This window comes from Pundamilia nyererei, unplaced genomic scaffold (assembly GCF_000239375.1).
Source record: "Pundamilia nyererei isolate P.nyererei 1_Seehausen unplaced genomic scaffold, PunNye1.0 scaffold00006, whole genome shotgun sequence".
Classification (NCBI taxonomy): Eukaryota; Metazoa; Chordata; class Actinopteri; order Cichliformes; family Cichlidae; genus Pundamilia; species Pundamilia nyererei.
The window spans coordinates 3,588,602-3,613,173 of record NW_005187407.1 but is presented as its reverse complement, the minus strand read 5'-3'; the positions used below and the strand labels follow the sequence as shown (position 1 = coordinate 3,613,173).

The 24,572-nt window shown below is 42.7% G+C and overlaps 1 protein-coding gene across 1 annotated transcript; it reads right to left on the bottom strand.

The window, feature by feature from the left end:
• Positions 1-1,150: 1,150 nt before the first annotated feature.
• On the bottom strand, positions 1,151-23,781 carry hip1rb (huntingtin interacting protein 1 related b). Its single transcript, XM_005722108.2, has 32 exons — positions 23,266-23,781; positions 13,659-13,722; positions 12,837-12,979; positions 12,616-12,672; positions 11,844-11,924; positions 11,668-11,744; positions 11,408-11,469; positions 10,752-10,892; positions 10,604-10,661; positions 10,112-10,187; positions 9,776-9,958; positions 9,632-9,687; positions 9,471-9,543; positions 8,974-9,157; positions 8,782-8,870; positions 8,565-8,681; positions 8,161-8,262; positions 7,800-7,994; positions 6,800-6,947; positions 6,587-6,673; positions 6,376-6,483; positions 6,059-6,195; positions 5,104-5,214; positions 4,939-4,997; positions 4,749-4,779; positions 4,559-4,621; positions 4,332-4,432; positions 4,033-4,138; positions 3,100-3,223; positions 2,952-3,013; positions 2,491-2,733; positions 1,151-2,253 (listed from the first exon to the last, which is right to left on the bottom strand). Exons 1-32 carry the CDS (start codon positions 23,356-23,358, stop codon positions 2,245-2,247), a joined length of 3,240 nt encoding a protein of 1,079 aa, XP_005722165.1. The 5' UTR covers positions 23,359-23,781; the 3' UTR covers positions 1,151-2,244.
• Between the last annotated feature and the right edge of the window lie 791 nt (positions 23,782-24,572).

The following is a 24,572-nucleotide window of genomic DNA, read 5'->3' as shown; positions in this document are numbered from 1 at the left end:
TATTCAGCATTAAGCCGGGCATGCTGAATGTACTGTTTGTGTGTTTTATGTATCTTTATTCAATGGAAAGTAAGATGTTTGAATTACACAGATACATTAACCATTACATAGCCACTGACAGGGCAGTAATTCATTTTTACTCATGTAGACCTTCTGAGGTTTAAATTGACCATCAGAATGAGGAAGAAAGGTGGTTTAAGTGATTTTAAACGTGGCATGGTTGTTGGTGGCAGAGAGGCTGGTCTGAGTATTTCAGAACCTGCTGGGATTTTCCCCACACAACGTTATGGCATGGGCATGTGTGACTGCCAGTGGAAGTGGGTCACTAGTGGTTGCTATCGATGTGACTGCTGATAGAAGCAGCAGGATGCATTCTTAAGGGTACAGAGGTGTACACTCCGCTCTGATTCAGCCAAATATTGAAAACTGATCAGACAGCACTGGAAAATGCAAGTAGATATGACATGGCCCGATCCATACTGATAAAGGAACCACATTTTTTGTGAAGGGAAAGAAATCACCTGACAGACCAGCTTTTCAGTTATTACAAACAAAACTGAGGGCAAAGAGAGACCCACAAGCAGTAACTGAAGGCGTCTGCAGTTATGGCCTAGCAGAGCATAGGGAACACAGCATTTGATGACGTTGACGTGTATGGGTTCCACACTTCGGTCACCAACTGTGAATGATTTTAATCCAAGTATTAAAAATGATCCATATTTGTTCGAGCCTCTAAAAATCAGTAAACCTTGTATTAAAGCTGAAAGTCTGGAGTTCAGTCATTCTGATTGATTTAAATACACTATAAAAGTTGTCTTTGTTCAACAAATTATGGACCTAACTGTATTTGTAATATGCCATCTGCCGCTCTAGATTTGCCTCAGCTCACAATTTATAACCATAAACTAATGCCTGCTGCATGTGTGGTCTATGTTCATCTGTACGACTGCAGTAAAGAAAGACTGAAAGCTCCTGCTCCCCAATATTTACTAGCATGTCAAATCTGTTATTGGTTTTAAACTTCAGCTGTTGTTAATATTACCAGCGTGACAAAAATAGTTATAATCAACAATCAGATATGAAAAGGTTACTGATGAAATCTCCTTAAAATCATCCGTAATCTGAGAAGAGGAATGAACACAATGCCACATTAAAATCAAACATTTATTGTTCATTCATGTTACAAGGAGAAAACCACCAGTATCTTTACTAAAATATATTAATAGATCTGAGCTTATAAAGACATTTCATACAGAGGAAAGAACAGAACCTGTAAGACCCTATAAGAAAAGGCTCCCAGAGGGAGCAAGGACTTCAACACCTTGATATCATACAACTACTAAAACCTAAATCTGCATATTCAGCCTGAAAGAAGCATTTGATAATTAAGGACACCTACAGCCAGTATGTGTTTGCAAGCACTACAGCATCTATTTGACATAATATCCAGGTTCTCTGCTAGTAAAGGGGGTATTTAAAGAGATGAGTGTAGCTATAAATACTTTGCACACTCCTATACAGACTGTATGTCTCTACAGGTATCATTCAGTGCAGTGGTACATCACTATTCAAGGCCTCTGAGACAATCTTGTATTCTTGAGAAAGAAAGCAGTTTTACACAGGACATGAATGGCATCCATCGTCAAGGCGAAGCTTGGAGGTATGTTAAATTTGTGAAACGTGGATGCAAGCGATTCCCCCAGTTTTCGTTAAAACCCACCACACCACAAATATCATACAGTGTACGCTGAGAAAACTGATGTGCTCTGTGACAAACATCCAAAACAGCGAAAAAAAACAACAAAACCCCAAAACAGAAAAGAAGATGATCAAATCTAACAATCCTACAAGTTCAAGATATGCTGTCGATTTGGGGTCAGTGATGAGGTTTGCATTTTAAAAAGCAGGAGTAGTGTTTAATGGTTTAAAATTATATAGAGAAGAAAAAAAAATACTTCAAATACAACCAAAACTTTATTATTTACCTTTTGTTCTCGATGCCTAACAATAACATGAAAATAAAATAATTAAAAAAACCAGACATCAAGCATCAAACATCAGGCTTCTGGTCCATTTTGGCAAAAAAAGGAAAGACAAATAAAAGCAGGACACAGAGACAATAGAAGCAGGATTAGAGGATTGTCAGCATGCAACTTAAAGGAAGTGCAGGTTCACAAAAAGGCTGTCTTCCTCCTCTTCAGTCCAACCATCCTGTTAGTGCTTCTCGTTCTTCTGCTCAGGCATTTATTTAAACTGCACCAAAGAGGGAAAAAAAAAAGTTGATATTCAGAAAAAAGCCACATTTTCATTTTCTAAATCCAGCAACACCAAGTGGATCACATTTGATGAGTGAGATTATGAGCCCACTACATTCAATTATATTTTTTTCCTGAAAAAGCTGATGTACATCAGATAATATACCGATCAGACACATTCCTACTGTGAGCAATGATCTGCCAAAAAAAAAAAAAACGACAAATTAAAACTCACACTGTATGCAAATTGATTTTTGGGTGGGATGTTGGGTTTCTGGGCCAGCGGAGGTTTCTTCATGAGACTGGGCTTTAAGGGTTTTGGTGACATGGTGACAGGATTGACCAGCGAGGAGGTTTCACCGTTCCCCTCGGCAAGCTGGTCCAGAGGAACTCCGGCTATCTCGTAGTGCTTCTTCCTGAGCTCGCCCAAGCGCAGACGCTCATTGTCTAGCATGCTCTCCAATTCTAACACTTTCACCTGAGGAGAGGGGGGGAAAAAAAAAAAAATTAAATGAGGTATTTGTTCCTGCATCCACCACATTAGACCAGCAGAATTACATAAGCTGTACAGCAAAATACAGATTGAATCTCACTAAACTCGATATGAACAATTCACAGAAATGTGCTGAATGTGAGATTTCCACAGCCTCACAGGAAATATCAGGCAGGCATGCTTCAGTATGCCCCATGACTAACCTGTGACTCCATTTCTTCTTTTTTCAGCTTAATTAGCGACAACCCAGAGAAGTCCATTGTATCTGCAAATAAAAGGTGGGTGAAAGAGCCATATTAGATGCTCATCAGAGTTCATGACGGTCGGTTGCACACATCAGACTCCACTCACCTTTGTCCTCCAGGTGCTCCTGGCCCGTCTTTGTCGAGGCCACCACGTTAGCTGCCATTTCGTTCACGTGGCGAGAAGCGTGCTGGAGTTTTGTCAGCTTCTTGCTGTGGCGATCTGCCTTAACCTGAGAGCACAGGAGAGTGTGGTATGAGACAAGATGACACTATTCAAACTCTAAATCCACAAAAGTCAGTATTTTTAATCCATCCATTTTCTAACACTTATCAGGGTGCAGGTTGTGCCATCTACACCTGCCACCTCCAACAGCTTCTCGAGAGGGACACCACGGTGTTCCCAAACCAGCTGAGATGCGCAATCTTTCCATTACTAAAAATAAATAAAATTAACTTCCCGCCCAGGACAGGTTTACTTTTACCATTTCTCCATGCTGGAGTCAGGCCTGGGGTAGGGCACTATGGTCCACCCTTAGCCCACAGGGCCCACCTTTCCAACACCTGTAGGAGGTGCTGCTACATCTCCTGAGAGGAACTTTTTGATTTTAGAAAGAAGAACACAGGCCTGCAATAAAATAATCTGCCAGATTCATTGTGTTTAACGTAAATTAGCCCCAGTTCTAGCAACTGTTCAATGTGTGGTCCTTCACTTAAAGTCAATAAGGCCCTCTAAAGCCACTGAAGGAATAAACAGGAAGTAAAGTCTAGTCTAAATTCAGTTTTATGCAGTAATATTATTAATGTAACATTTTTTAATAACTTTGGGGGCTTTTTTGGCTTCATTTCATAAGGTCAGTAGAGACTGTCAGAAAAGCAGAGGGAGAGAGCGAGAGGGGAAGACATGCGGCAAAGGGCCGCGGGTCAGATTCGAGCCTGGGCTGGCCACTCTTAGTAGGATGAACAGGCGATCATATGCCACATGGCTGAGCTAAACCGGGGCCCTAATAGAAAATCTTTAACCTTTGTGTGTACATCTTACCTTTGAAGCCGCCACCAGCTGCGCCGTGCTTGCAGCAATCTCATGAGAGCAGACGATCAACTCCTCATATTTTCCCGTGTGCAGAACCACCTTATCAGCAGACTCTCTGTGAGAAATCGGGCAAACACACGACATTAATGCTTCAGCCTATGACAGGCTACACTTCCTGTTAAAAGGTCGTAAATGGATACTCAGAACAGCTGTGGATGCAGTTCCTGTTGCTCAAACGGTGCAGACCATTTGCTTGAAATAAGAATAATCATTCATTTCAGATGCAAAGAAATTCAATGAGAACTTACACCATCTCCGTGGCTCCCCATCCCACCGCCTTGGCAGCAGAAATGAGTCCCTCTGTCCAGCGAGAGTTTTTGGCATAGAACTCCCTAATGGTGGCTGCGCCCTTTACAAGAAAAACACCAGCACAGTTAGCCGATATTTCTGAATGGAACAGAGCGGCCCACTCTGATTTCAGAAACACAAAACAAGCTGCCGCTTTTGGATTCAAAGCGAGAACAGTGTGACTCACCCGCCCACCCTCGACAATCTCCTTCTGCAAGTCGGTGGATGCTATGACCAGCATGCGGATGGCCTGGGGGAGATGGAGGAGGATAAAAGCACAGAATAAGACTAAAGAAAGCTAAAGGTTTAGTTGACTGGATTATTCAAAAAACAGAAGTGTAGTACATATGCTAATGAAAGAAATTAAAGTACAGTACCTTCATCAGGTCTGTGCAGCTGAAGAGGATCCTGTAAGTGCGGGGTGGGGGGTACAGAGAGTTAAATTGCTTTGGTCTTTAATAAACATGGTGATACTAATAAGAATAAAAATATGATCTGAAGAAATCTTCTTATAAGATTGTGTTGAATGAAGAAAAAAACAAAAAAACAAGAACAGGATAAACAAACCTTTCATTGACTTCCAGTTTAACTCCTGTGGTGTCTTTTCGTGCCTGACTCATCATTTCCTAAATGTACAGGGGAAAAAAAGGTAATCTCTTAAAATTAATACACTGCAGAGTACAAGTCTGTTCTTCACAGATAACATTAACATCTTCAAGTTAGAGTACTTACGTCGATCCTGCGGACTGCCTCCTCAATAGCTGCAGATGTTGCAGCCATCTCCTTGTCGACCAGGTCTCCCAGCTCCTCCTGACGAACGTCCAAGCCCTTTGGCCGCAGCTCCTGGATGGTACAAGCGGAAGCGTTTGGGAAAAAGTCAATAAGACCAGAAATAATATTTTGTTTAAACCTACACAGGTAAAAACTGGAGCCTGAAGTAGAGCTCAGTGGTAACGTGTATGGTTGGTTACATTGCTAATAAGGAGTATAATTCAATAACTGACTCTTTAAGAAGACTCGTGTTCCCAAAGAAGCCAGGTGAAAACTGAAAGGATTACCACGTCTAAATAAACCCCCCAAAATATTATGTATTATATGATTATACTGCAGACTGGACTTAAATAATCATAAAAAATGTTTAAAATCTTTCAGATTGAGGAGCAGGCTGGTTGACATTCTTGTGGAAGTCTGTTTTTTAGATCGTTAAATAGTTCATGTGTCAGTAATCCACCTGAGTTTTCTACATTCACGCTGCCTTTAAACTCTGATTGCTGACCTACATCCTTACCACTTCCTGTTTTTAACCTCAAACATGAAGATGGATCATTTAACATTTAACAGTGTAAACATTGTAAAGTGGCCTCATCCTCTGGCTTATAGGAATGATGCGGTATGATAGCAGACTGACATGTTGTACAATATTAGGGGTAATATTTTTCTAAATGTAATAAGATAATTACATTTAGAGTTTTTGGCATAGAATATAATTACATTTATATTTATTATAAAATGCAGTAATATTTTTCTAAATGTCCGCAGTTTTGCCCACAAGCAGCTTCCCCAGTATGGCAGCTTCCCATGCTGTTCATATCTCAGATGGTGAACCAAAAGGCTCTTCAGGCTCAGTTAAATAGTTCCTGAATGCTTTGGAGTACATGCTTCCCATTAAATATATGTTTTCCCTCACCTGACCCAGGTGTAGGATCTTCTGTATGATTATGCGAATGGTGGCTGGGTCTGCCTTCTGTAGCGTGGCCTTGGACTTCATCTCCCCCAAGAACAGCAGACTCTGAGTGCCACAACTTCGGCAGTTCTCCGTCAGTTCTGCGGGGCGTCGAAGATTAATCATCAGTCATACTTCTGCATCATTTATGCACCGAGTAACTAAATTCTAACATGTACTTAAAGACTAAAGGCTTGCATATCAGCATATGGTGTGGACAATAAACACTTTTTTTTTTTAAAGTACAAAGTTAAGAAAATAGCCAAGAAAATATTCCTTACTGTCGGCATGGTCAGTGGGTGCCATGTGTGCGGTAGCGCTGCCGTTAACAATTGTGTCCGCGGTCAAGTGAGAGAACTGGGTCAGAGATCTCAGCAGCGTGCCAGCATCTGGTTACAAGATCAGACAGTGAGAGGGCAGCAGGCCATATCAACGAGGATTACCGAGCAGCCACGAGGTCAGCGGGACCGAGCCGAAGCGGAGAGAACTCACCGCTCATGTTTCTCAGATAATCTGCATGGCCCTTTTTCACTTTGTCGATGGAGCCAAGTGCAGCCTCTGCCCGACTTATGAGGTAATCTGTTTGGAGGACAGCAAAAGATTAGAGGCCGCTCAATCTCTGCAACAGACATCAATATTTATGCATGTGGTCAGCAAGCTAGGGACACGCTCTGCCATTTAAATTTTTGAGCACAGGAATCGAACCTGGAGAGCTGGTGCAGCGTATATGGAGGGGATCATCCAGCTTGGCAATAGCATCTTGGATGATGGTCTCAGCTTCTGTTATAGTTCCCTGTAGCAGGGCAAACTGCTCTTCCAGAAGCTTCTGCTTCATCTTCTCCTCCTGACTTGTCTACATTTATACACACATAGGTTTACATACAGGTTTATGGCACTATTAAAATATACAAAGCATGCTGTTGGAGAGCTAGATGTAAATGTCTGTGTACAGCCACAGTGTTTTAGTTACTTTCAAAAATAGTTCAAAAAAGGCAGCAGATGTCATCTTTATTACATCAGGATTTCTTTATATTCACATTTAGTTTAGCATCTTTTTCATTGCTTTAACTTTGTGTTGACTTTATCGCACATTTACTTTACTCACTATGTCTGGTCCAATTATTGTCTCTCTGCTGTAATTTATCTTCTGAGCATCAGCCTATAGCTCGCCTGTCAACATACTTTTGCTTAGATTTTAGAGACTTTGAAGTAAGAACGTTTTTGTGATATTCATACTCTTGTTACATCTAAGGACTAGAGACCAGGTGGCAATCTCTGCTCACAATGGAAAAATAAATGTTCCCAAACTGTCTGAGGAGTGGTTGTTGGAGGTTTCTGGCTATTGCTAGGTGAATTTAGTCTGTCGCATTGCTGCTTTAATGTGGTTGCCACTGTTGCAGCAGTAATAGGGGAAAAGCAAAAACCTTTACTGCGGTAGAATGAGATAATTAGATGGTCAAACTTTTATCCAACAGCTTATAAGGCATGATGTGTTAAAAATTTGTAACTGTACAGAAAACAAAGGGTATTTGGAAACCTCAGATCTCCAGGTGTGCAGGTGTAAATGTAACCATATAGTACTAATACAATGGACTGACTGCTGCATTTCTGGGACATTTATTTATGATCTGGGTTGCTTTGGCAAACAGGTTTAAAATAGCACTCTGCAGAGACCGCTGAGCTTGGCTCTTGTGTCCTGACTGACCTTCTCCTTCAGTTTTCCCTGCAGCTCTCCCAGCTCCCTGCTGGTCTTATCTCGCTCCTGCTGAAGTGACGACTGCTGCAGCTGCGCAGTCTGCCGCAGTGATGACAGCTCAGCCTCCTTCTCGCTCACAGACCGCATCAGACGCTCCTTCTCCGTCTGCAGAGCCGTCATCGAGCTGTTAATTTGCTCCGACGTCTGGCAAAAGAGAGAGCAGTGAGCGGAGCCCGGACAGGCAGATGGCTGCAAATGTCGGAGGAAAAGTCCAGGCGGTAACGTGCAGCACGCCTCCAGCCTCCAGACAGAACTGACGACTAAATCGAGATGAGTTAGCTAGACGCCAAGAAGGTTACCGCATGCTCACCTTCTCGCTGCTCTGCAGGGTCGCCTTGATACGGGTCACTTCTGCCATCTTCTCCTCCAGCTCTCTTTTCACCCTCTCCACCTCAAACCTCTGCTCTTCCATCTACAGTGATGGAAAACAGCATTAATCTTCTATACACGTAACTTGGACCAACCTTTGTGTCTCTTTTCTGCACTGGGGGAGATTTCATTTTAGGCCTGCTTCCAGAACAGAATGACCGTGCATTAGAAGTTAGTGAAGGTTATTTCTGCCTGTACGACTTACTGAGGCTCGCCCCCAAAAAAACAGAACTGATTCTAAGGGTCATCTAACCACATCTTTATTGATATATATATACTGAGGTGTTAAAACTCCTCAACATGGGAGGTCATCTTTATGGGCAAAAGAGCAAAAACACCATCAACCTTCATGTCAGATTCCTGCTTTATTCGATCCATCTCGAAGGTCAGCTGCTGTTTGGTTCTCTCTACTTCCTCCTGGGTCTGCTGGGTTACTGACAGCATCTTCACAGTGTCTGCACTCTGTCAGCACATTAACACACTTGATGTTACAACCCACAGCCAGATGCTGACATCTAATTTAATGCCAACACCTCTGGACGGGTCTGCGGTCTGTGTATACCTTCCGAAGCAGCTCAGCATGGCTGCTCACCAGCTCTGTGTGCTTCTCCTTCAGCTTATTGTACCGCTGTTCAGTGGCTTGTGCCCTTTCTGCACAGACAAGACCAAGGAGAAAGATTTTTTATTTATTTATTTTTTACATTTTCGTTGATGATAACAGTCTCTCTGTAAGAGTATTAACTGTGACTCTTACTTTCAGCCTCGATGAAGGTGGTCTGTAAGCTCTCGTGTTCAGTGTTGCGGCGGCGGGTCGCTTCGAGCTCCATGCGCAGCTGTTCATTTTCCACAAGGGCTCGTTGTTTCTGCGCACGCTGTTCTTCCAGCTCTGCCTCCAAACTGTTGATCTGGGATTTGAGCTGCGTGATGTAACGCTGAGCCTACAGGAGGAAAAAGAGACATGAGCATGTTTATATAAAAAGTTTGGGCCAGCTAATCTCCTCTTCCAGACATTTTGCATGAAAGCTGAAGTTGTGTCTGCAATGTCAGTCATCTCATTCAGAAGCTACTTGCCACATTCTACATGTCAGAAGTATTCACATCCTCCCAACACATGACCCAGATTCTTTTGCACGGAGCTAACCAAGCCCTGCACTGTCAAATGCAGACACACACACACACACACACACACACACACACACACACACCTGTCTAAGTCCATGCAACAGGCCATTCACTCTCAACAGCTCTTACCTCGGCTTTCACCCTCTCCAGCTCTGCTCTCAACAGCTCGAGTTCCCGCTTAAGGGTCTCAATCTGGAGGTCCCTGCCGGAGAGAAAAAGAGTCCCATTCAAAGAAACTCCCGACACCATTGAAACAATGAAGGCTCGCAGTTAAAAACAGGCTAGCTCACCTGTCGTCAAAGCCTCCATTTGGAGGTCCGAAGGTTTGATCAAATATGTCCACTTGCTGAAAGCGGGAATCAGTAAATGTAACAGACAGCTCACACAGCAGTATGGTAACACCTGAGTACTTGAGTGGGTGTAGCATGCCGTACCTGCGGCTGAGCCTGTACGCGGGAGGTCGTGACGCTGGAGGTCGTGACGCTGTCGACCTCGATGAGCGGCTCCGGCTCGTCATCGTCGTCATCCTGCATCTCCGGTTCATCCTCATTGGGGATGACCACCACTGGCTTCACGTGTTTCGCCAGTGAGGCTGCATGCAGGAAGTTAGGCGGGGACTAAGAAGAGAAGACATTAAATTTTATGTACAGATTTCTGCAAATTTCAGACCGCAGATGTCAGTAGGGGGTCTGTGATAAAGATGTTGACGCCCCAAAATGGAGGCGGTCACTATCATCATCCTGCCTCCCCTCTTCCCCCTGTGTTCTTACTTCAGGCAGCTTGGGGATCTGGATGAGTCTCTTGAAGTAGATCATCTCTTTGGCTCTATTGAAGAAGTTCTTAAGCCTGGAGGACAAAAGAAAAACAAGCTTAACTTTAATATTCACCTCATATTTATGCACAATAATGTAGCACAAAGACAAACTTAGGCATGTGCTACACATACTCTGCAGGCTCCATTCTCTTCTTACATTCGATCACTTTGTGCTTTATAAATAGCTTTGATTTTGTGACTTTGTTACTCGACTGTGACAATGAGTGACGAATAAACCCCGGAGCTCCCTCTGACCCTTATGGCTACTGAACATAACATAAATGCATTTGTGTCACCACCTGACACAACAAAGGGCGGGGGGGAAGGGATGCATTTGCATTAGTTCCAAGAGCTGCGGGGACTGGGAGCGGCAAGATTAAGTTGCAAAGCTTCCACAGGTATTAAAAACTTTTAATGCAGTCACCCTTCTTTACTCATAGCCACCTACTTGTGGAACTGGTCGTGGAAACGATCACGATGTCCTTGCAAAGTATCAGCAGGGAGACCTAAAATTGATGAAATGGTCCAAGCATTTAAATCATTAAAGTCACAGAACAGTAAATGAGATTTGATTAATGAATAATAATCATCTTTACAGGCGTGCAGCTTGAACAGCAACTTGACGGCAAAGTGGTAGAGGTGACTGCAGTCCTGGATGACCTGGATCAGCGGAGCCAGGCGACACTGGCTTGATGTGAGAGTCGTCATGGCGAGGGACGAGTTAAGCTGTCGGAGCACTGATAGAGAAAAAACACAACAAAACAAAAAAGAACAAAGAGAGAGAGCAATTGCTACTTAATTAGTTGGCTGCATTTTATTTTGAACATTTCTGAGTTGAATATTTTTCTTGATATGACAACCACATTGCAAAATTCTGTTTACAGTCTGATACGTGTTGCTGGACCTCCGCCCTGCAGGGACTGGGAGGATCATAGCATTACTGCTAAACTGGAGGAAGTTGCTTAATGTCTTCTAATTGCAAACATTTCCTCACAAGTAAAAAACAAAACAAAAAAAACAATGACGAGTCAAAACTGAGCCAAGAGTAACTGAAGCCACTTCATGAAGAAAACAAACTGCAGTCTGTGAAAACAGATAGACTGAGAGCTGCTGACAGTCCTGTTTTGAAAGGCTCTTAGCTTTTGTGCATTAATAGATAATGTCAGCAGGCAGCAGCTCTCAACCTCGACTCAGGTTACGCCTCCTTGGAAGGACAGAGGGGAGGAAAGGTGGGATGAGTTTTTGTTTTCACCTGTCTCGGCCAGCCGCAGCTCTGCGTCCATGTAATCAAACACTTCCACAGAGAGCTGGAAGCTGCAGGAGAGAAGTTGATACCTTTGTTAGACTGAGAAGGACACGCACTCAAACTATGACCCTTCGAAATGACACAGCAACTGGGCCTGTCTGTTTATTTTATTAACAAATGCAGCTGACAGCAGTATAAGACTGAGGAAGACAGGGATTTAAGGCTACACAGGCACTTAAAGCTCCATTAAATATTATGAAACTCACACATTATTAATGTCTGTTCCTGCAGCGCGCTCCAGCTCTTCATCTGTGATCTCCAGGTTTGCTGGGATATCGCCATGCTACAATGAGGTGCAGCCTCATGAGATTTGTAATGCAAATGTGGTTGAATTATCCATTCACATAAAGTGCATGTAAAACATGAGTGACGGTGCATTTACCTTCGTATGAAACTTCAGTTTTGTGCAGAGCAGCTTCGAGTAGAGAGTCACCAGCTGTCCGTATCGGTCATGGAGGTTGCCCTGAAAACCCCAAGGAGTGAGAAGAGCATGGGTTAAATGGGCAAGAGGCATTTTCGAGTTAATTCATCATTAAAAGAGCCAAATGTTGACTGAACAATGTAGCAGCTATAAAATATTCATTTCTGGATTTGACTGGGAAACAAAGGCTCAACCAACAACAGAGAGAGGCCAGTGCTTTTGTTTCACTTCATTAATCCCTAAATTTTGTAAGAAGGAACTAAGGAAATTAGCCACCTGTAGCGATGACCAGCTGGCTAAAATGGTGGACGCTGGTACAGAAGAAAGCGAAAGTGAAACAAGTGATGGCTGTTTAATGATGAAAGAGCTTCAGGGTGTCAAACTGTTCAAAAGCAGATTTCAGGTGGCATCATTTCTACCAGACAGAGCAATTTCTAGATGCTCTCAGCACAAGGGCTTGCCACAGCGGTCACTCTGCCTGCATTAATTTGGCATTTCTTACTTATGCCCCATAAGTAAAAATCACGATTTGTTTCTCCTCCCTGGACTGAATCAGTTTTTTTTTTTTACCTTGTTAGGTGAATGTGTAAACCACTACACTATTTAACAACACTAGAAGAGCAAGTTTAAAAACAAACAAACAAAAAAAACAACAACAACAACAAAACTCTATAAAATTGCCTTTATAAACTTATGATTAGTTTCTGAACTATAATAAGATCCAAGGACTCACCCATATTTCCCCAATTTCAACCATGGAGCTGTAATGTCTCGTGCAGTCTTGTAGAACCTGTGAAGACAACAGGCTGAATGAGTAAAAACTCAAACTTTGAATAATTTGTACGACAAAGTATTCAAACAGTCACAGGTTTTAAAATTTTGCCTTAATTGCACTCCAGCGTCTGGCGCTTTAGGTAGTAACAGAAATGCAGAGGAGGGTACTTGGTGCCTTACATTGCGGTGCCCGTCTCGCAGGATTTTGTGCAGCACATGGCAGAACTTCCAGCAAAGGATGGAGCTGCTGGGAAAAGTGAAGCCCAGAGCGTAGGACCAGAAGGTGAAGGCTCCCTTCTCCCTGTGAGTGCCCAATATGATTCCTGTTGTCCTTCATTAAGGAAGCAAAAACCATCACAGCACTGTGCATTTTAAAATCCATTTCTTTCTTTCTGGTAAGCATTAAAGACACAACGATGAGCAAATTCAACTTGAGTCAGATCACATCATGCATCTCTCCCCTCATGTTCCTGCAGCATATTTAAAATCTGTTTCTGTGGCCTTGTTTTGCTTCTAATAACATGGTTTCCAGCTTTATGATAGATCTGAATCAGCTCTATCTGGGATCATTACTCACTAATGGATAGCCACAAAAAGTCTGTCTGTGCCGGTTATGCTCAACACGAGCTCAGCTCTCGACACGATGACTAAAACATGTAATGAAAAACAAAGCTGGAACAATCATAGAAATATCGCAGCCTTTTCCTGACCTTCCTGCTGTTCAGGGGTTCCAGCCTGCTACTTGACCAGAAGTGTGACCAGATCACTCAACTTCTTAAATGGCTTCTCTAGTTTGCCGTGCCTCATAAAAGTGACATGCTCTCTCATATTCTTTGGAGTGTTTGCTTAATCAGGTGGCGTTTAACGCTTCCGTTTTCCATCAATGTCCCTTTTTATTTTAAGTGAGGACTATTTTTAAAAAAAAAAATTTGTTTAGAGGTGGCAACTACCATGTCAAGCCTGTGTGCAAGTCATTTTGCTGAGATTTATTATTGAGGATACGTCGAGCATGTTTCTCTTTCACAGGTATCTCAGTGGAATTGATGGCTTTGCTGATGCTGCTGAGCTGAAAGAAGCAGAGAGAGGTTGTTAGAGCCTGAACGTCTTGATTCTCCACCCACACAAACATCACTTCCATTTGCAGGACTTACAATAGACATAACAAACATAATGCATTGCACCTTAACTGGGAAGCAAAACAAATGATAACCAGTTGTACGACATTGACTGGAGTCAAAGGAACAGTGACTGCACTGTGTACACAGTAATGTACTGATGGATTTCTGGCTCTCCTCTTTTGATTAGACTAATTTCAACCCATCCCGCTGATTACAGTGAACTAAATTTAGCTCACAATTGGACAAAGGTCATCATAAAAGTGCATCAGTGTGACTGCACCTCATGAACTTTCCCTTCGCTTTTAGTGTGATCTCATCTCTAGTAAGATAATCCACGTTTAATGTTTCTGTGCCACCCAAGTGAGACAACAAAACCACTTAACTTTATTACTGCTTTTCTGTGGGAACTCCGATCAGAAGAGACCAACCCCACATGGAAAGATAATGTCTGCCATTACCCCGCTGATGAGGCGCATCAGAGTCGGAGTGTCATCAGATTTACGGGACACAAAGCGAGCTGATCTACAACCTGCTCGGCAGGTAAAGCGAGCACCGCTGACAAAGGAGCAGGAAGGGAAACACGGAAACACACACGGGATCAATCTCCTCCTGGGGATTTACGCACTTTAAATCAATCACAGGGAGAACACACAACCACTCAGTGCCATCATCATCACCTCTATGTCTCGACAGTGGTTTCTGGATCATTTTCATAGTTTTTGTGATAAAAATATTTCTCAATAGTCTTCATTTAAACATATTCTTATGCATTTTATTTTATTTTTCAGAATCCCATCTGGAAATAAATTTGCTCTCTCAAAGTGACATTTATTATGATCAAAGCCCTATTAAACAATTTCTTTAACATGAGAGCTCAATCAAGAAGACAGAGCTGCGTGCATAAGTTTACTTTCCCCCCCCCCCCACAGTGTGAGACAACGTGTGCCCAGCTGCTGTTTCATGGCACATTGCCACTCACATAAAAGCGTTTTTCCCCACGCTATCCAGTTACTGAAATCAGCACAGAAAGCAGTGGTCAAGGCTTTGCAAAAGAACAAGTTATGTAAACAAAACAGGTACAAGCCCAGCCTGGATGAAACTCAATGTTGTGAACTATATGATTTCCAGAAAAACTTTTGTAAAAACAAACAAACAAAAACTGCAATCTGAATAGACGTTACAAATGTGTCTGTAGGTAGAGCACGAAAATGCTGTACAGCAGAGCCATGTAGAAGTAACATCTCTGATAAAAATCACTGCTGACCATCGCGTTTCCTTTCGGGAACATGAAAGATTGAAATCACTCATAATGACTGCATCGTGATCAAAGCAGAGTCTAGACAGCACAATTACGCTGGACCACTGTGATCCCAGTCATCGCTAAATTTAGGCTGAGAGGTGGTCCTGATACGAGTCAGCTCAGTGTTGGGATATGCATGTGAGAATCACAGTGGGAATAAGGGGGGGAGGAGGACACAAACATTAATTTCCAGACTAGTGTCCCACTGACGTTTCGCAATCAACCAGACCTGCTTGTTTCTGTCAGAACATGCAAGCTCGCAACAGGTTAGTGAAGTGGAGCAAACTGGAAAAATACACAATAGCTGTGAGGAATTTAAGATCTGGGAGGTAATTTGGACAAACATAGAAGAGCACAAATATAATGCAAAGGGACATCATCTTGTTTACTTGATTGGCCTGTTCAGTACCGTCGATTCCTCCTGTGCATTTCTGTCTCTCTCTCTTTTTTTAACTTTTTAAATGCAGGTTTTTAATTTAATCACTGAGAGAATAATTTACGCACTCACAGATATCAGCAACTTCCTGGATGGTGACAGCAGAAACTTAATATGGACATGAGGTAATGTAACAAGTGGATAAACTTGCCTATGAAAAAACAAAAGCCTGACCACAACATAGAGTGTAAACCCAGGACAGTGGTGCGAAGGTCCTGGGTTCAAGGTCCAGTTTGAGGCCTTTCTGTGTTGAGTTTGTTTCCCCCACAGCCTAGAAACATGCTCGGTGTTAGGTTTACTGGTGATTCTAACCATCCATAGATCTGGACGGTTGTATGTGTAAGTCCTGAAACAGATTTGCAACCCATCCAGGGTGTACCCTACATCGTGCTCTGCATCGACTCCAGCCCCACTGCAACCCTTGAATGGATAACCAGAGGAAAATAGATGCATGGATGAAGTGAAAATGAGCGTTAAAGCAACAATGTCCACTGCAGCTGCTATCTGTACTTTTCTTACTGCATTTTTCCTGGTGAACTGTGCTGCCCCTCTATTCTCTGCTCTGGCCCACTTGTCAACCAGTCAGCATTCGACCAACACGCATGCTGCGTGTTGGTCGAATGCTGACTGCTGACATCCACATCAAGCAAGTTGCAGTTGGATTTTTGGATAACTGCCTGTTTGCAATGGTTGAAAACTGCTCTTAATAGTCAAATACTGCAACACTGCAAACTGACTACTTCAGTACCGTAAACTAAGCTTTGGGAAGCGGCTGTAATCTTTGCCAGATCAAGCATGTTCATCCATCTGCTGTTCTAACCCAGGAGGAAATAAGGAAGCAGCCGAAGGTAACGTTACCCTTCAGCTTTACTGATATCATTACGGAACCAGCTAGCAGCTACAACTAATAAAAGATCATGTTAGTGTTATGAGTCCTGTCTGTAATGGTATAATAGGTGTTAATTTAACAAAAATTATTTCTCTATATAAACTTTCTAAAACTGCATCAACCAGCAGTCTAAATTACCAACGTGAAGTCTGTTGGATCAGCAATGAAAATATTTAGCCCAGTCACCGAACACAGGACAACCTGCTTTGTTTTTTGAATACCACACACTCTCTGTCAATCAACTTTAAAAACCTACTTAATTGTTTTGTCTTCATGAAAATAGTACCAAGTATTTTCCTGAGTATTTGTATGAAGCTTGAAATTCTAGCATTGTCACTGGTCCCCATCACATCACAGCTGTTGAATCCAACCACATTTGTATGATTTAGGAGGTCTGCTTTAGAACGAGTGCACAAGAGAAAAATCGGACACGCAGCTCAATCACACCCTCCCTTTTATCACAAATTACCTCTCCTGATAGAAAAGCTTTTTAAAAATACAAACATGTGACCAGAATATACAGTGGAAGCTTAAAATAAAAGCCTTGATAAGACCCCGGTTGTCTAAAACACTGACCGGGGAAGTCCACACCACAGAAAGGTTTATGTTTTAAACCATAATCACGTATCAGTGGCAGCTCTGCTTTATCCAACAAAACATTATGAAAGCTCCTTTAATCTGAAGGTTGCCACCACGCTGATCCATGCACACAAGCTCCAGAAGAAGCATGGTCACACACAGGAGAGCACAGAGGGGCTACTGTGGGTGAAGGCTGAGGTTCAGAGTTAGAGAAGGGGTGTAGCGCTTAACAGGAGACCCTCCCTTCCCACAAGCTTCTGACGCAAATTAACCGCGAGTCCCTCGTTTTCACAGTGCGAGTGTGGCTGTCTGTGCGACAATGAGGGGCTTGTTGGAGGAGGAAGGCCGTCAGCTGGGGTAGAAGATTGGGTTGGATGGGGGCCGCGCTCTGGCACACAGAGCCTGGCACAGAGGCCTCAACAGATGGCTGCTGAGCAGCGAGGCTGCAGGGAGACTCTCATAGTACATTCAGAAAGGCTGACTGTCAGAAAACAGCGAGACAGCCAACAGGACAAGTTCATGCTTTATACAGTTTTAAAAAAAAAAAAAATGATAAAAGTACATTATATGTGTTACAAGCAAAAAGATTAATTGCACTAAAATGGGAAAAAAAAAACAAGGGAACAGAGTATCACACAGTGGATAAAACAAATGATGGTGGCTTTGCCATTGGAGCGGATAACATGTATACTGAAAAGGAAATTGGATGTTTTTGAGAAGGTGTGGAGACCATTTGTGAATTTTGTAGAAGGATTTGTATTATCTGAGGAGGACGAGGACTGAGGGCAATGACATTTGATTTGGGATAATGACAAATTTAGGCCTTTAATGGAGTGATAAATCTGACGACTTTTGTTTTCTTTTTGCTTTCTGAGAGGAGTGTATGTTCATGTAGTATTTAGAATGTTGGACTGTTTGCAAGTCATTAAAATGTAAAAAATAATAAAGATATTGTTGGGGGAAAAAAAAAAGTACATTATATGATTTACAGCCACAATCTTTACTGCAGCACTTTCTAAGCTGTAACGGGTTAGCACCAGTATACACACACTCTTAAATGCCTTAGGCAAGGAACAGGTGCTGGTTTGGCCCACAGGGGTCAAACTAGCAACCATTCACAAACAAATAACAGTTACGTCAATTTATTTTTCAATATTTGCCTGCTTACTTGTTGGGTCTGCACAAATCCAAAAAATTAATGAGATCAAATATCACAATGCACATTTTTATTTTGAAAAGCTCCAACAAGAGACTGTTTGGACTCCAAACTTAAAAATTAAAATTAAAATTAAAAAAAAAAATCAGATAACCCTTTAATAAAAACAGCATCGGGTAATTTCTGCTAACCTATTAATCAGCTGCAGCTCTTGTTAGTCAGCTTCTCCAGCTACCTGCATTTAAATTACTTTTATTTTAGTGTAATTTTCTTATTAAAAACTGCGAGAGAGAGAGAGAGAGAGAGAGAGAGCTGCTTGTTTGTAAAGCTCTGCCTCTACCCACAGCACTAGGTCTCACCATCTAGCCTCACATCAGCCTACACCAAACGCTCCTACACAGCGATACCATTTCCTTATGGCACGGTAAAGTCAGATGAAATCCAAACTTTCTACTAACACAGCCATTCAGTCCGAGAGCTTCAAACATGCCGGCACCGTTTCCTGGAGGCTGGTTCAGATGTGGTTAAACCCTCTGACCAGCACAGAGGAGAAGTGAGAGAAAGAAAAAGCCTGGACTAATCCCTGAGGCCTGCCATACGGTCTGCTGCCAGCTAGCATTACTACACAGTGCACACCCCAAGCACGTAGCTTTAATGCCTTCAACCTCCTTACGTCTGAGCTTACCTGGTCGTCTCTGGCTTTCAGCAGCATGTCCATGTGCTTGGACATTGTGGTTTAGATGAGAGTGCGTGAAGTTAACAAAGTCAAATGACACCAGAACTGTTTCACACTGGACTCAACGCCCTAAGGCACGAGCACTTATTGCTGGTTCTTATCAGCTTAATTCAACAGAGTGCTGCTGAGGCTCTGGCTGACAAGGTCAAGCGCAGACATGAACACAGCTCACGTCTCTTAGCTGAGGTTACCTGCAGGTAGAGTTAATGGTAACAAATCACATGACTGGCATACCAAAAAGTGAAACCAGGGTCAAAAATCAACCAAAGAAATGGAGAATCAAAGATTTCAGTGATTTTAAATATCCTCTCAGATCAAATGGCCTTTTTCATTTGGTGTTTTATTAACATCTTTTGTTGTTATCTTGTTTTATGACGGACTCATTCTGCTTCTCCCACATCAACACAGGCAATAAACCTAACAGTGTGTCTTATTTTGTCCTAACAGAAACGATGTACAGGGAGCAAAAGAAACACCATATCTAAAACAACCTCCCAACCCAAAAGCAAAAAAGTTCATTTGACTTTCACCCAAATTATAATCCCTCAGATCTGGTTTATAATTCACTATTAATGCATGAAAGTGGGAAATAAATGGTGGTGTTATTACCAAATATAACTGTACCATCGGTCATGGAATCGCCCACCCAAACAGCAGCATCAGTACGTGGTCTCCAAGGATGCCAAAGCCACTCTTTGAGCTACCTCCTGCAAGCAACCCCACCCACCTACTCTTCAAATCCTCAGTTTCAGAGCTGCAGCCAATCAGAAGACAAGCCTTAAAGGAAGCAGGGAGAGAGCTTAGGAGGATGAGGTAAGGAGCAGCACTCCATTCGATGTGGAGGAAATGAGTCTGAAATCCTCACACTCTTTAGAGGAAGCTCATTTCCACCATTTCTATCTGCACTCTCCTTCTTTTAGTCACTACGCAGAACTCGTGGCCATAATTGAAGCTTGAAACGATAAAGCAACAGTGTTGCTCGTCTTTCTCTTCACTACAGACCCAGCGCAGCACCAGTCACCCTCATCCTTCTTTCCTTCCTCACGACGACAACTCCAAGATACTTAAACTCCTCTGCCTGGAGAAGACACTCATTTCCAACCTGGAGTGGGCAAGGCACCCATTTAAAGCTAGGAACCACGACCTCAGACATCCAGGTGCCAACTTTAACCCCAGCATTTCACACTGGATGCAAGCAGTAGGTCATCGGTCAATGAAGTCAACAGAACCGCATAATCTGCAAACAGCACAGAGGACATACTGAGACCACCGAACCCGCCTGAAGCTGCACCTAGAAATTCTGTCTATAAGAATTATGAAGCAAATTGGTGACAAAGCGGCAGGCCTGGATAACACCTACCATAGGAATGAGTCAGAGTTGTACACCTCCACAGGGAGGCTGAGGAATGTGAGCCCCAAACAGAATGAAGGTCGACTTTAATGAATCTATCACCACAATGTCCTTCAATAAGTTTACAAGCTGGAGCAAACATGAATAGTAACAGCTACAAGGAAAACAAAAAGCCAACAAGGCTCATATTTAGTTACCTTTAACAGGACTGGATGAAGTACATGCACTAAAAAGGTATGATGACAGTGTAGATGAATGAACTTAGAGTGAACACAAGGGAAGAGTAGCTGCAGATATGGAGATCACTGGGTCATGACTCAGTTTTATATCTAACTGAATTATCTTTATTGCATTAAAATAGCAACAAAACATACGCTGTTCGCTGAGCTGTTAGCTCGTGACTCACATGCCGTTTATTAATATTAGTAGCTGTGGAACATAAATATAATGAAACCATGGCTCAAACATCTCAGCACCAAACCATGACAGCAGGATTACCACTGGCCTGTTATGAGTGAAAATATAAGGATGTCACAGGCAAACAGGGCTTGTTATGTAAATATAAAGAATGTGCACATTCTGTATCAAAGTCACTTCTTGTAATAGATTTTGCACACAGACCAACAAGGCTGGAACTACTAAGAACCTAAAAAACCCAAACTCTAATAACATGCAGTGACCTGTGGAGTAAAGTGGCTAAACAGTTAACCAGAAACCTTTTCATTCTCTCTACTCCCACTGAGTAGCTGAATTTGCCCTTTCCTACTCCCATCCCCCCCCTTACCTCTGCCTCTCATGGGTGCTTACTCAGGCAACAGGAGTGCAAACAGTACAGTGCGCACAAAAACACACAAGCTGCTGTGCGAGACGGTTCACCTTGGTACCGAGGTCGACGTGAAAAGGCAAAACAGGAGGAAAGAGAGAGAGAGAGCGGAAGTAAAAAAAATAAAAAGCAGCACCAGAGTAGCTTCAGTCTCTCAGCTCTCCCTACTACATGCAGCAGCCTCTTTAATATAACAGGATTAAATTAAGAGAACACATTTTAGCAACACTATGCAACATTTAAAGCAACAGTCTGTATAAATTGTATGCAATTAGCACACCATTTGAGACAGGAGTCCAGATTCCTCATTCTGCCAGGACTTCATATGCATTTTGACCGGGTACGGTTGTCAATGCAGCTCGACTGCTGCTTGAATTTTATTTATTTGTTTAACCTTTATTTCACCAGGAAAATATAACTCTGGAGATTTAAAAGTAAAAATCTCTCACAAGAGTGGCCAAGCCAAGACAAACAGCAGTACGATCAGCAGAGCACACACTGAGGAAGAAGTACATAAACTAACTACACTAAAACACAGCTGGTGAAAAAAAACAATAAAATAAAGAATTTATAAACATCAGCGGCAATAAAGTCAGTCATCAATAAAAGTCATTGGCTTATACCTCATTTCTGATATGAGACAAGCTTTAAAGTTGTAATAAATCTTCGTGCACCAGCATGTGTAAGCATTGTGAAGATGTGCATGTAAATATCACCATCACTATAATGCAGCAAAGACAAAGGTTAAGGCAATAAAAAGAACAGAATGGACTTAATGGTGAAGTAAAAGGTTTCTCACTAGTTACTGAATGTGAGGCGTAAAAGAGAGAGTGTCAATTATAATCTTAAGTACTTTTATTGAGATACTAACTCATTCTAAGAGCCCTGAACTGCATGATCCCACCAAAGACTGTTTATACATTAAATAAATAACAGTGGCCCTAGACACGATCCCTGTGGCACTCCTCTATTCATATTAAGTACCCTGGAAATGACTCCTCCTACCTCCACACTCTGAATCCATCCAGCAGCTTTTCTTTCTGAGGACCCCGCACTGAAGTATTTGCTTTAGGAGTTTATGATCCACTGTGCCAAATCCCTTGACTAGACCTGATTATGCTGAGAATTTGAGCAGCTCCCTGAAACCCATATTTTACGTGCAATGTATCGTTTGACACAAAGGAACATAAACTACAAGTCTGACAACAATGCCTAGTTTTGAAAGCAAAGCCACACCTGCTTCTTGTCATTTGCTGAGCCACAGTAGTCTGAGAACCTGAGCTCCACCTCGCTACACGTGCGTCAAAAGCAAATAAAACACCGAGTAAAACACACGCCCAGCGGAGGAAACGCTCCACTCAGTTCAGATAAATTAGGGCTGTAAGCCTGACCGGCCGGACAGCTGTTTGTTTAGTTACTCAACTCGCTTCGGCTCTGGTGTATCTGTGTTCTCCACCTGAAAATGTAGCCATAGCGTCTCCGGGGCTTTAGCCAATAACACGAATGCACAACATGAATACACCAGTGCCCGGGTTAGCTCTTCGCCATGTATGGAACAGTGCAGTGGAGTAAGGAGCAGAAACCACAAAGCACCTGTTGTGTGAGGAATGAGGGCAGCCTTCATTTCTTCACTGCACACATTCAAAAGAAACTGAGGTGATGTTGAAGGATAGTTTGTCAAAGTTAAGGGTCTATTTTTCATGTTTTCAAAAAACAAAACACAACAACCAACAAAGAAACGAAACGTGAAGGTGGTTTAGGAAAAAAAACGGGGAGAGAGATGCCTATACTAGGGGAAAAGGTGGCCAAACCGGAAGGACTAGATGAGCATGATACCGGGATACCAATGGAATGACTTCAGTGCGCAATGGCAAAGCACTTTCAGCATTGTGTTTAAAACAGTCCAAATTTACAACGCTATGCCAAAGAGTTTGTACTTATGGTCGGCTTAATGTTCCAGTATAGGCCATACAGTCACACACACACACACACACACACACAGAGGGGGCATCCCTCGTGGGCTCTTTCAGTGGCCACTGGTAAAGCTGCGACGCCTTCTGGGCAGTTAATTCACTCATTAAGCATTTAATTTGGGGACAGGGATTGTGGCCTATCCAGTAGATATTCACTCATCCTCTGAAGCCACCGAAGGCCTGAATAAAACCCAGGTTTACCGTCCATCCCACAGCGGGCATTAACCCGTCGTTTCCTGCATATTTACCTGCTGCTTGTCAAAATGATCCCTCTCCGCGCCGAGCCTGACCTCAGTCCGCTTGGATTTCACCCGTGTGGGTACATGACCTAAGCTGCTCATCCTCTAGATTTCACTTCTTTAATTTTTTACGATGATGGCTTTATTAACAAACAGTCACTCCCCCTCTTTACGCAAAAAAAAAAAAAAAAAATCACCAAAAACGTCCGAATGAAAGCGAAGTTCAGCAGCGGTCTCTTCTTCTATGTAGACTGCTGGCTGTGAGCGGGGGTGCCACGGTCATTTCCAGGCTGCCGCTTCATTACTCTGATGCATCACGGCTGAAGGAGGAAACGCTAATGCGAGAAAATGCGGTGAGTTTGCCTCGCGTTACGTGGACGGATCCTCCCCCTAAGGTGGAGGAAATCATCTGCGCGTCCTCCTCCGCTAAAGTCATCCTCCTACATGAAGGTCGTTTTCTTTTCCTTTTCTTTTTTTCCAGCTGTAATGATTACGGCGCAGATTTCACGTCGACTCTTCCCTTAAGAATGCCAAGTATGTGTTTTTGGCTCTTGCTGTTTTTAACAGTCTGTCTCTCGCTGTTAGCCTCCAATGGCGTCCCCTGGGGGGCACAGGCCACCCCCAACCAGACTGGACAGCCCAGGTGCTACCCCGAAGCTAAAATAATAAAATTTTATCAAATATCAAATGTACGATTATGTTCTCACAGTGAAGCCCAGATATCCGAGTGTAAGTGAATGCAGCATCGGCTTCTGCACTATGAGCATCATGTTAGCAAAGAAAGAGGCACTGCAGAAAACAATTTTTCGGTGAAAGAAAATGAGGAAAGAATAAATGTCCCGGTAAGCAATATTAAGTTTGTTGAGTTTAGTAAACTTCGTTGAAATTAGAATACCAAGGAAACACTTAAAGAATTATTGTAATATTTCAGACAGTAGGCTACTGGGGGGAGCCAGCATAAGAGTTACAAGTTATAAGATATAATCCAAGTCGTAACATTGCTGCATGGAGCTGCAGATTTGGTTGCAGGTTAATACTGGCAGTGTCACCATGCCAGCTGACTGTATTTCATCATCAGCCAGTGTTGTTCTTTATACATCAATATTACCAAAGTTTACCATAAGGCAGCACTTACACTACACTGTGCGGTCTAGCTAATTTCTGTCGTTACTTATCCTGTCTGCCAGCTCCATGTTATGAATAGAGTGTAAATCATGAATGGCTGTGCCATGTTCAATGCAGGGATGTACAGTTCTAGTTCTCAAGGCTCCTGTCCTCCTGGTTTCAGATGTTTCCATACTTCAACACAGCTGATT

Coding starts and splice junctions, on each gene's coding strand:
- hip1rb (XM_005722108.2), bottom strand. CDS start 23,358: ATGAGCAGCTTAGGTCATGTACCCACACGGGTGAAATCCAAGCGGACT. Junction 12,673..12,836: donor TGCGAGACGGGCACCGCAAT/GTAAGGCACCAA, acceptor TTGTCTTCACAG/GTTCTACAAGACTGCACGAG. Junction 10,893..11,407: donor GCTGCGGCTGGCCGAGACAG/GTGAAAACAAAA, acceptor TTTCTCTATCAG/TGCTCCGACAGCTTAACTCG.